Source organism: Misgurnus anguillicaudatus, chromosome 16 (genome assembly GCF_027580225.2).
Source record: "Misgurnus anguillicaudatus chromosome 16, ASM2758022v2, whole genome shotgun sequence".
NCBI lineage: Eukaryota > Metazoa > Chordata > Actinopteri > Cypriniformes > Cobitidae > Misgurnus > Misgurnus anguillicaudatus.
The window spans coordinates 14,247,694-14,261,178 of record NC_073352.2 but is presented as its reverse complement, the minus strand read 5'-3'; the positions used below and the strand labels follow the sequence as shown (position 1 = coordinate 14,261,178).

The window sequence follows — 13,485 nt, the reverse complement described above, 5'->3', positions numbered from 1 at the left end:
AATGATATGAATTTTAAAGATGTAGATTAGACATAGTAAATAATTAAATTAATTAAATAAAATTAACATCTTTTGTCAATTGATGTTGTTTTTGTGTAATTATTGTTGCATAGGAAAAGACTGCCTAGGAGAAAACCCTTTGTGTATGTGTTTGTCAAACAAACTAAAACTAAATATTACACGAGTTAAATGATTACAGAAATGTTATTCGTTTTAAGTTTTTAAAAAGTGTCGTCTTGTTTAAAATTATGTAATTATATAAAAGCCAATGCCTGCAATTGTAATATTTCTGAATAGAAATATGGAAATGGGAATATGCACAAATCTTTATGTCGACAAAGCTGTTAATATGTCAATAATTAAAGTATTGAGAGATGTTTACATTACAACGATAACTATAAAAATATAGTTTTAAAAATCTTTATATTAAAGGGAATAGCGATGTATAATGCTAAAGACACAATGAACGATATGGTTGGGATCACTTTGAGTAATTTTTTGTTCAACTGATAAACGATTAACCATTCACACCCAGATCTATTTGAACTTTAAGTGCACATGCATTTGAAATGATAGATGATACTGTTGAGAAGCTCATTGCTGAAGTCTATAACATAAAATATCCTCAGGTATCCAGCGCTGATGCATTTGACTACGTAATGCTTTTTATTCTACAACATTGACTATGCCAAAAGAAACTAGATTACACAAACCACTAGATTCACTGTTTAGAGTTACGCAAACGCAACATGTTGAGGACATCTGCTAGTTACCCACTGTGTAAATGCAACAAGAACAGCATATTTATACATTTAATAACATGTGAACAATTATAGTATTAGTTTTTATTCTAGGAAATATGCAATATTAGTTAATGGCATTAAAGGTAAATTATTTGTGTGAGTACGACGTACATCGCGAGCAAATTCAAGTTATTGTTATTGTCCGGTGGTGTGGACACTAATTTTGGTGTCATTATAGTTATGTCAACGCCCTTTAGTCCTGTCAACAACTTCAATATTATATATTTCATTGTGTATAAAAACCTAAGAAAATGTATGTGGTACAACTACACTTTACGTAAAAATACAGTTGTATTCGCATGAGATCACGTTGGAAACAACACTTCTTACAATATGCATTTGGAAAGACTAAATGCTAACAACCCATTGACAAAGGGTGTCCGCCCAAATTATACTCCTCCAAACACCACTATAGCATACCAATCCAAAAAATCAGCACTTTTATAAGAAAAACTGGTTAAAAACTCATTGTGAATAACCTGCATGGCTAATTGAATTCATACCTTCATGTACTTTCCCAGTTTGAGCAGCAGGGGACTCATCTTTCACCTCTGTGACAAAAATCTCTCCATGATTGGTTTGTTCAATGGTGAGTCCATGTTTATCAGGACCCATCCACTGTGGGAAAAGAACTTCCCTCGTGTCCTGGTCGTCATCCATCCTGGAGATAAAAAATATATAATTAGACATCTTCTAACACAATAACATCATAGATGCTGCCTGTAAAACTTCAATTATATCAAAGTTAAAATGAGCAGCTGGTAATTCAGAGGAAAATAGTAAAACACATGCAATGTTTAACAATGCATTGCTTTAATTAATTAGATATCATGTATACCTGTAAATGTTTCTTCTTCACTTGTCCCCTGGTGTGGACCGCGTCTGCCCTATTTCTTTCGCTAAAAATGCACAGAAAAAAACAAATGTCAGTGTCCAAAAATCAACGTAAACTGGGACAGAAATGTTAAATGCTTGCATGATTATATAATAAAATCTGTTAAGTTCAGTTTTGCTAAACACCAGTTTCAGGCACAGTGATATTTTTAGCCCACTAGATGGCAATAAACTCCGCAACACAGTTAAATTAAACAAGCATACATTTTTCTTGAAAGGTATCTTTGATTTACCTGTGATTAAGTAAAAATAGCCTAACCAGCATAACCAGCATATGCCTAACCAGCATAACTCAATGAAAAACAACTAAACTGTGTCCAAAAAAACAAACATTTAGCCATCATTTCATACATCTCTGCATCTCTCCATCACAAAAATGCTAAATATGGCAAAATGTAAAAAACCTAAAAATGTCTAGACACCATGAAATGCACGAATATTAAAAATAGGCTAAAACCGGGAAGTTTCTGCTTGATAAACATAACTTAGAGTTACTGAGCTGACACGTGGGCCTGTCATTCCAGGATACAACATAGAAAGCTCATTGTTTCAAAGAAATTACCCCCTCATCCTCCACCCTGCAATTACACAGGACCTCTTAGATATGAAAACACCTACAGGCATATTTCACTAAACGTTTGCAAACAAACATCTAGCTTCATGACAGTAAAGTAAATTTTTAAAACATTTTAACATTTTTGCAATCTTATTAAGGATCAAATCAACCACAAACTCCGATGTGGATGATACTCATTTTAAAAACCTGCAAGTCTCTTGAAATGTGAAATCTTTAACAAGTGGCCTGACAACAAGACTGGGAACAGGCTGTGCTGAAAATAACCAAAACAATCGCTGTGAAACTGAGAACAGCTATGGAACAATGCACAAAGTATCTTTTAAAACAAACAAATGAAATTAAACAGACAACATGGTGACACACAACCAGTAAAAGAGCAATTCAAATTTATCAACAGAGATGGATAAAAGCTTTGGTTCATGTGAAAGAATTAAGCGGGATGCATGAGAGTTATTCAAGTCATTTGAATCCTTCTACCTCAATTCAAAATAGCAAGTATACACACTTCTGAAAAAAGCCTGACCCTGACCTTAGTGGATTGTAGAAGGAATTCATAGTCAAAACACAATATAAAAATGCAACGCTCTATAGCACAGGATAATATTATCACTTAGGCACAATTAGATATATTAAAGGGATACTTCACTTTTTTGAAAATATACTAATTTTCCAGCTCCTCTAGAGTTAAACATTTGATTTTTTTGGAATCCATTCAGCTGATCTCCGAGTCTTTAGCATAGCTTAGCACAGTGGTTCCCAAACTTTTTCAGCGTGCGGCCCCCCTTGAGTACAGTGAATTTTTTCGCGGCCCCCCGAAAGAAAATTTAATATTAATATTTTATTTTAAAATGTAATATTTTAATTAAACAAAATATATAAAATTATACCTAGTAGTGCCGTTGGTTAGTTGGCTTATTGTTTTTTAGGTTTAATTACACAGAATTCATGATAAATGAATGTATTTTATAAAATGTCATAAAACTGGGGCCCCCCTGGCACCATCTCGCGGCCCCCAGTTTGAAAACCACTGCCTTAGCACAGTCCATTGAATCTGATTAGACCAGAGTTTTGATATTTTTCCTATTTAAAACTTGACTCTTCTGTAGTTACATCGTGTACTAAGACCGACAGAAAATACAAATGTACGATTTTCTAGGCAGATATGCTAGGAACTATACTCTCAAACTGGGGTAATAATCAATGACTTTGCTAATGTAACATGGCGTAGTTATATTACGTACTGCACGAAAATAGTCCCCTTGGTTACTTTTAATAGCAGGGGACTATTTTCGGGCACTGTGTAATATCACTACGCCTGCTGCAGCCATGTTACGACAGCAAAGTCCTTGATTATTACGCCAGAATGAGAGTATAGTTCCTAGCCGTATCTGCCTAGAAAATCACAACTTTTAATTTTCTGTCGATCCTAGTACACGATGTAACTACAAAAGTGTCATGTTTTAAATAGGAAAAATATTTAAACTCTTTGGTTGTTGTTTTAGTGTGATGCTAATGGTCTAATCAGATTCTATGGATTGTGCTAAGCTATGCTAAAAGTGCTAGCGCCAGACCCGGAGATCAGCTGAATGGATTCCAAACCGGTAAAAATCAAATGTTTAACTCTAGGGGAGCTGGAAAATGAACATATTTTCAAAAAAAAAAATTTGGGGGGGGTAAATCAATGCATAATAGCAGGAGATAAGGAAATTTGATTCCATTTCATGCATGCAACGGGATATCATAACATTATCATCTTTGCACCCTGCATATAATTCTCCTTTTAAACTTATTTTTATAATCTCTTAAAAGTAAGAGTGCAATATATGAGTGAACCATGAGAAAAGCCTTATTATTGTTGGCTGGAGCAGGTATTTACTAAAGGAGAAGGGGAAAACCAACAGTGCTGTGTATTCAACAACTCCCTAAAGCAATGCAACGGCTTACTTCACTCCCTGCATGCTACACGTTCCTCCCCTTAACATGATGGCACACCTTGCCTTATGATACAGTAATGTTTCTTCCACTTTAAAAGCATATGATCTCCGGACCTGTTTGGGCAGTACCTGTTTTCATAGCTTTTCACATTCCTGGCAGTGCTCCTAGTGGGGAGCTAACAGAGAGGGAGGGTAAGAGAAAAGGAAATGGGAATAACTGATTACTGTTTCCAACAAACGGGGCACGGTCTGCACGTACGTAAGAGAGACAAACACCACAGCATGTTACAACCAAGTCTCAGAGAAGAGCAAAGGTGCAGAAAATGCTAGTAAACCTCATGATTCCTCCATTTCACTGCTCTCTTAACCATGAAAATTTCTAGCTGCAATATCCAGGTATCTTTACAGATCGGCATATTATCCACCTATGAAGAACTGAGATCGCATTTACAATAATTTAAACAAACAGCATCACTGGTTACCAGATCATCTGTGTGTTTTTAAAGCAGTTGGCTCTTACCCAAATATCATATGATTTGAGTGTAAGCAGGCCTTCATTAATACCTCCAGTGTTTATGCAATCACAAGACAGCGAACACTCCCTACTGAAACTAGAGCACATGTTTGTGAACCGATGAGTTAGAGATGTTTAGTTGAGATGGTAAGCTCCAAGTTTCACCAACAGAGGAATGAACGACAGCAATATTTATAAATACAACAAAGCATAAGCTATGGCTGGAGGCATAGCCAAGTAAGGTATGAGTTGCTATATAGACGTCAACCAGCAATCTGTTACACATTTGAAACCTTTAACAAATTAATCTATCTTGACAAACTAGAAGTGTGGTACTGGAAACCAACAGCCTTTGGGTCTAGTAAAGGTTAGAAGGCGAATGTGGTTAAAGGTGGCATATTACACAATGAAGACCTTCTCATTGTATGTAGGGTTATATAACCAAAATGTGTATTTTATGATGCAATAAAATAAAAATTTTACATAAAACTTTGCTGAAGACCTTTGCATTTACTATTTAGGAAAATAAAAAAACATACTGAAATGCCCGGGTTAATGCATAAACTTTGCAGTCTTCCTTTGTTTGCTGAAAGAATGCCAATGTTTATTATTTATCATGTCATAATTTCAATGCATCAAGCTGTCAATTGACAACATTTATTTCCAATTCAACGAAATTCAAACAAAGTACTATTTTCATGAAATAGTTTAAAGATTGCATTGTTTGGGAAATTAGCTTGTGAACAGGCAGACTTCATTTTTTCTTAAAAAAAATATAGCCCCACCCAAGTTGGTTTTATACTTTCTCTGGTTTCCCCTAAGAGGGCGACAGCGACTGACACAGTTACAAAATGAACACACAAACAGGGAGTTTTCCTTTATGTGAACCCAAGCCAAGAGATTATTCATGCCTGCACAAGTTCAAACATTTCCTCTGGATGTTTCTGTTAAACAACTGTCAGGCTAGTTTTCACTTACTAGGATGAAATACACAATTCAGGCTTTGTTTGTCTTTTAATTTGTCAATTTAATAATCAGCTAGCACAATGTAATTGTTAAATACAATCATCAACGTCACACCTTTAAAACAGACTCATCCGCACATGGCCACACGAATCCACCAAGTGCTTTGAAAACTTATGAATGAATGTTTGGCCTGCTATTGATTACAGAAACTAACTTCCTATTCATCAAATTTTACCATATAAGTAGCGTTTTTTACTTGCAATCACCAAAGCATTCATTTGCAATCTGCGAGATAAGAAAAGTAAATGAACACACGCATAAACGAAAAATACAGCCTATAATGCTGCGTTTACACCAGCAGCGTTAAAGGCACGAAGCGCAAGTCATTTCAATGTTAAGTCAATGTAAAGATGCGGTGACGCGCATTGAGAGCGTGGCGCGGTACGCGCGAATGGGTCTTTTTGTGCATTTTGAGTTTGACACGAATTGCCGTCTGTCGCCCGAGTTGAAAACTTTTAACTTTGGCAGAATTTCGCGCCGCATTAACCAATCAGGAGTCACTCATTCAACATGAAGGAACGCTTTATATTGTCCGTTAGCAGTCACCCGGAGCTATACGACACAAGTTCTTATTTCTATAGAGACTGGAATAAAAAGTACCTCGGTTGGAAGAGTGTCAGTGAGGACATTTGGTAACCTGGTAAGTTGTAATACACGTCACTTTTGAGTCACGTGACGTTTATCGACCCGTGCTGTTTATTTACCCCCTATAGTAAGGTTACCAAATACAAACTGGAAACTCTTTCGATAAATGCACAATCAACATCAGTCATCTTGCAAACAGACAACCGCATAGCACTTGCCCCTCCCACAAGAAGCAGAGTTTGCCTCTCTCTACTTCACTCTACACACGCAAATGCATTCAAACGGTTCAAGCGGCAAACTAGGCGCGGTAGACGCGATTTTGACGCCTGAAAAGCGGTTGGTGTAAACGCAGCATAAGCTTTTTATAGTTGCCATGCTAATGTCAAATACAAAATGAAATTGATTTCTCACAGAAAAGCAAATATCAAACCCTGTGCTAATGCTCAGCTGATAACCTTAAGGCTTCAGTAACCATGTGACAAGTGGAGACTTAAAACAGCATTTCATTTAAACACAAACTGGATTATAAACTTCATTATCTGCCCTTATCATATGCATACCTCAAATTCAACCCATAAAAAAATGTTAAGATGGTTACCTCATGAGGTCAATGTGAATTTATCTTAGTATTTGTTTTGATATTTTAACTCCCTAGACAAATATGCTGACCTAGTGTCAACTGTTTAAACAACAAGTCATAATTCATGCAAAGCCAAGTCAAAGGATTCTCACCAAACACCCGAGTGCCATCCCGCACATTAAAGAAAACTTTAATCTCCTGAATTGTCATTGTACAGCGTTTCAATTTGGAAAGTAGGGCTTCTTCGGTCTTCCTGTGCAATAATTTTTTGCATGCGCCTATTGATTATAAAATGAAAGTGATGAGGTGGAGCACAAAGGCATTTTTGTTGCATGCCTGGAGGCTTGAGCAAGAGCAATGTTGGGAATGTTCACTTCATGTACCATTTCAAGGCCTATAAAGCAATGACGCATAACAAAATGAGATGCATGTGTGTTTCACTAAACACTATGATTTAAGATCAGTTCAATATATGGGTTCCACAGTGCTATCTTTTCTGTAAAGGTATATGACTAGGTCTGAGCTGTGGTTAGTCCAAATTGAGAGTTTCGCCCCACAGCAGTAGGCTAAGGCATGAAAGGACCTCTCATTTTACAAACTCCAGAATAAGCAAAGACAGGTATGTGCTTGTGAGGACCTGCCCTGATATATATCATCCCCGGTACTATTCCACTGTTATTGACTCTTAAAAATGACAGAAAACAAGTTTGAATCGTGAAAGTGATAACGTACCAAGTATTTAAAGGTGCAGTGTGCAGTAGAAAATTTAAAGGTGCAGTAGAAAAATGGTGGCACAAAATGGCGACTTCCATGTAAGGGGACCCTCTGTGTAGATAAAAAAGTCTCGTTCTAAGTTAATAAACACATAACGGTTCATTATGAAAGGTCTTTATACACCCCTGATAATAGTTTTGTATATAATTTTGCATTTCTGTTAAAGAGATCCTTCTAAAAATTACACACTGCACCTTTAAAGGTGCAGTGTGTAAATTTTAGCGCCATCTAGTGGTGAGGTTTTGAATTGCAACCAACGGCTCAGTCCACTGCTCACCCCTCAATTTTGAAACGCATAGAGAAGCTACAGTAGCCGCCACCGGAAAAACATGTCATCGTCGGAGACAACTTAGTAAAAAAAGTTTGTCCGTTAAGGGCTTCTGTAGAAACATGGCTGCACAAAATGGCGACTTCCACGTAAGGGACCCTCGGTGTATGTAGATAAAAAGTCTCATTCTAAGGTAATAAAAACATAACAGTTAATTATAAAAAGGTCTTTATACACCCCTAATGATATAGTTTTGTATATTATTTTGCATTTCTGTCAAGAGATCCTTCTAAAAATTACACACTGCACCTTTAAGAAAACCTTTGCAACAAACATTTCAAAAGCCAGACACTTAATGATGTGTTTGAACTGCCTGTGAACGATATGACTTGAAATTGACCTGCTGTTTTAGGAGGAGCTCAACATGGCCTGTGGGGTCGAGTCGGACACAGAGCGCTTTAAAATGTCATGCTTCCCTCCTCTGAGCAGCTTGTTGAAACTTCATGGTCTATTTTTTGAAAGCCTTCGTTGGAACCTCGCGCTACCCTGTTGTTTCATTAACCGGCGGTTATTTCTGAGCCGTAACTGAAATAGTCTCAGGCTCATGATAAAGGCCAGCCTGGACGAGGCTGTCATACTGTTTACAAAGAACAACATTTGGCAGAGCAGCTGTGTACACTCAAATGGGTAACATCTACGAAGCGCTCCGCTGGGCTGTATCAAGTTTGCAGTCACCTCGCAAAGGTGGATGCCTGCAAGCATGCTCAATAATACAACGTTTGACCGACACTGGCCTTAAAACAATGATTATGAAGAACGCAGACCAGCTGGATGTGTGTGTAGATCTATTTTTGACTATAATCACAGGTCTGAGATGCTACGATGCTCATATCTGGCAGAAGATATTTGGCAACAACTATAAAGATGAGTTTATGGTACAACACAGTCGGCAAACGTTGCAGATCCAAAGTAGGGGACACGCCCTTGTACAGCAAGAAAGAAACAACACACACACCATCTCTCTCAGCCTGCACATAGGGAACAGTGAGTTGCGAGCCCCACCCAGGCCTCCAGTCACACACATTCCTTGATAGAGCCGTCAGGCCAGCTGGAAGAAAGCCAAGCCTCTCCTGCAATGACTAACTCCAAAGTAATGTCCTACACTACCCAACCACTCAAGTGGGTACAAAAACAGAGTACTCATTTTCATGACTAACAATGCAATTTGATCATTTTCATTGTTTAGTAGAACGCTGGATGAATGGATAAAAAGGCAAACAGTAACTCCTTTTGACATTGATTGATGCCAACCAAAAAGAAATGGATGGGTTTGCATGGTCTTGGTGCTCCAGTGCAACAAAGCTATCTCGCAACTATAAATCTAAGGTTTACCAACACTGAGGGTTGTATAAATCATCATAGAGCTGTTGGGCAGAAAACCAGACCACAATTTATAGATGAGCCAGAGCTAATGGTTCACTGTTTCCATTAAATTGCTGTAATGTTTAATGAGAGACGCACGTACGTACAGTCACCAATTAGATAATGCGATAAAATAAATCGTGGCCTTTGGCTTCGCTGACAGGAGTTACTTGGGTCACACGCATAGCAAATTACACTTATGCGACAAGTCATATCTCCTCGTAAAATCTTAGATTAATCGTTTGTCTTGTCGGAGGAAGACAGGCCCTGTGTGACGTAAACAAAACCCGACACGTTCATGGAAAATCAGGGAAAACTGTAATTTGGTAAAAACTTGCACGTGGATGCAATTTAAAACCAAGCTTGTGCAAAGACAAATATTGTCAATTTAGAGGAACAAAATAAAGATGTGTAAACCAGAATAACAAAATTAAGAAGTGCCTTTATATCGTAACAATCATGGATGTTACAAAAGTGATGACTGAATAATATGCTGATGAGTTAAACATTTGCTGTGCATTTACTCAACTGTGTACACAGAGCTTACAGTGAGTGAGTCACGTTTTTGGTCTATTTTATCTTATTATTTATATAAAGCTTTTCAAAGGATGTGAGTCAGAAATCAAACAAGCTACAATAATTGATGTGGCAAGGTGGTGCCAGCTTTGGCTGCATTATATTTCAACCACTATCAGTTGGTTTTTTGTCTACAATACCACTGCCAGGAGTATTGCAGAAGTGAAAAGCAAGCGGTTTGAATAACTAAGCTCCTCAATCGAAGTAGTATGCAATCGTAAAAAATACAAATAATGCAAACAGAAGAAGAATCAAACCTTTGCAGGATGTTTTCATGCTGTTGCAAGTGCATCACTGCATTGCTGGCATAGGATGATGCAGTACAACCTGTGGTCAAAGTAAGACCTAGCCTATGCCAGGAAGCCCCTTCATTAGTACCCTTTTTAAAAATTTCCCGGCAGGTGTCAAGTTTAATGTTCAATCACTTACTGTTTGGTCTAATTTGTACTATTTTTTTCTTTATTGTGCAAATTTAACCCGGCATGTCATGCAGCATTAGCAGGTGTGGCCACTGTTGCAACTTAAGTCACACATGTCTGTGCATGTGTGGATGCTTCACCCTGGCTAAAAATAAGCCTTCTTGAACCGATAACTTGTGGTTTCTGAATATAAGCATGTAACCTCTAATGGTAGATATTGCTAAAAACAGCAGCACTCAACCAAGAGCGCAACAGGTACCATTGGACTGACCTTGCAACCTAGTTAAAATCTATAAACAAATACCGCCAAGTGATTTTAAAACCTTGGGAAAATGCAGAATGTATTCTCCATTTCATAATCAAGTAATCCATACTAATTGTGCAGAGGCATAACAGGACACTACACCAGTAATCCAATAAAGAAAGACGTATACATACAAGTACACATACTATATCTGATATAATGTACTAAAACAATGCTATAAAACAACACATACATTTTTAATTAAGGACTAAAAACTAACTATCCTTTATCTAAAATTATGAATCGGATCTTAAGGCGTGCCTATGCCACAGTCTTACAACACAACTTCAACATGGAAAAAATGAAGAAATTTGGATGTCTGACTCAAAGCAATATTGGCAAACGCTTGGTGTATTGTACAACTCTGTTTAAGCTTTAAGACAGTATTTCTCAATCATGGATAACTCCAGGCTCTGTCTGAACAGGAAAGACCCACTAAGATAATGCAAAAAACGTAACATTTCAAAATGATCCCTACATCCTATAGGCCATTATCTCTTAAACCAACCATGCCAACGGCTTATCTGAGATGGTTAAGCTGCACAATTTTATGGACAGTTGATTCTTTTGTTGAAGACAAAAGAACATTCAAGATAATATGCAATAAAGTCGACGCTGTTAAACTGACATGAGAAGGCATGCATGGCAAGTCTTTGACAAGGAAACGACGGAGGAAGTGTGCACGAGTCCATACTCTTTCCGTTTCACGTTGGCAAATCCAATGAAGCACGCCCAACTCCAACTTTGACCCGTCAACCCCAAGCAGGAGAAAGTTGTGCATTCTTTGAAAACCTCCACGACAGATGACCTGTTATTTTGTTTTGAAGGGAACCAAACATACCCAAATAATTCAAGATAAGATGCATCCTGTTCTATTAAAAACCCAACACTTCACAACCTTCAGATTTACCCAAGGTTGAAAGACGAGACAGACAACAACTCCAGACAACTTTAAACCTTTCCATCTTTAATGACTTATACAAACCTTCTATTTGACAAAGTTATAGTATAGTATGAAAACTGTGACTCTTAATCTGCTATGCGGAGTCTTCTGACAAACCAAAAGAGAGATTTGGGTGTGGCAGTAGAGGGGGAAGGGCTTGAAATATTCTTCAACGGGCTATGCACACACAAGCACATTTATACAAGTTTTCCTATATAAAAAGTCCTTAAATGTTAATATTTATGCACACGTCCAAAATCTCAGCACTTATCCGCAACACTCCCATTTCTATCTTTTCACCTTTTGCTTTCTTTCTGTTACTTAACAAACACTTATTTAACACACAGAGCTCACGTAGCAGTCGGGCTAGAATAAAACACATCATTCTTTCTCCGCTATAGCAATCCTTGCTTTTCCCTCTATGCTTCGAACCTGGTTTCAATTAGTAAGTCTTTCCAAACCACTGCATTCCATTACCCCCTCCTCCATCCCCACTTACTCACACCCCACACCCTGACCAGAGCGCTCCAGGTTACTTAAAAATCAAGATTAAACTGGGTTGGTTTGCGCAACTTAAATGTGAACATGCAAACTTTATAAAGATGGTAATAAAGTATATCATTTATAATAAAAGAATAATGTAAAATGTGTTTATAGCACACCCACGAAGCTGTATTTGTGCTGACGTTGCCCATAAGTCTTGAGCTATGAGCTGATTTGGTCGGACAGGGTAATATTCATTTCAACAGAAAAGTTAAAGCTTTAAGGAAAATGCAGTCACAAAATTGTGGAAGAGTTCATACGCCACTCTTACAATTATTAGCTTTATTTGACATCATAAACTCATGCATTCAGGCACAACAATCATATCCAGTTTTAACACTGCAGGACCAATGGACGCATGTTTTGCATGGCATGCAAAACAATAGAAAATTTCCCTTAATGATAAAAACGTGAACCTGTAACATGCGAGTCACCTTTAAAAGGTCAAGATTAAGAAATAAAACGCTGAAATCTGTACATTCGTACCCTTCAGTGATGTTGGTGAGAAACGTGCGCAACAGATGGGAATTGTTGAGCAGATACACACCCACTCACCCTCTTCATGTGCGCACATACAGATAATCATATTATAAAGTTTGTAGAATACATTATACCGCCTTACAACCAGATAAACGCATAAATAGCGTCATTAATATACAATTCAACTTTTTTTCGAAAGTTCAAAACTTAATTTTTAATGTTTACTATAAGTAGCACGCCAGACTTGCACACTAATTGAGCATCATCACACACAAAACATACAAAACACACAAACTTACCTGGAAACTTTAACACTTTTCCTCAGGCATCCTTTGCGGTCCACGTCTTTCTGCCACAGCCCAAAAAGTTTGCCACCAAACGCTTTCTAAACTTATGTGGTTTCTCTCTCTTTCTCGATGCGTGAAAGGCTCGCTTTAGTTTTATAGTGTTACTTTTTGTCACTTTTCTCTCCCCCTCTCACAGTCGTGCAGCAGTTTCTTCGTGTTCGCGTGTAACTCCGGGCTATGGAGAATGGCAGAGTTTAGGCTGGAGCTGTGAAGTTCTTCTCTGGACAGAAGGGCGGAGGTAACGGTGTAGCAGGGCGTGGTCATTAATAAGTTTTCCCCGCCCACTCGGAGATTGAGTGACATGTAACCTTAGCTGGCCAAGATCGCCCACTCGTGAGTCGTCACTCCATCACTTTTTCCCTATATTGTGAATGACGAGTCCACTAAATGTGGATGTAGTGAGCAAAAATGAGTAAGAGATTTCGGAGTGACACATTTCAATACCGATGCCAATAGTTTGGTGGTTATAGATTACATTTTCTGGATGTTATTCATT

General features: G+C 37.7%; 1 protein-coding gene across 1 annotated transcript in view; it reads right to left on the bottom strand.

Annotated features, from left to right (window-relative positions):
- The window catches only part of ahnak (AHNAK nucleoprotein), a 37,051-nt gene extending 23,838 nt beyond the window's left edge, over positions 1–13,213 (bottom strand). The window contains exons 1-3 of the mRNA XM_055178172.2: positions 12,942–13,213; positions 1,642–1,702; positions 1,307–1,464 (exon numbers count right to left, since the gene is read on the bottom strand). Coding sequence (XP_055034147.2) covers positions 1,307–1,463 — 157 coding nt within the window. The 5' untranslated portion in view covers position 1,464; positions 1,642–1,702; positions 12,942–13,213. The remainder of the gene's footprint in view (positions 1–1,306; positions 1,465–1,641; positions 1,703–12,941) is intronic.
- Positions 13,214–13,485: the final 272 nt, after the last annotated feature.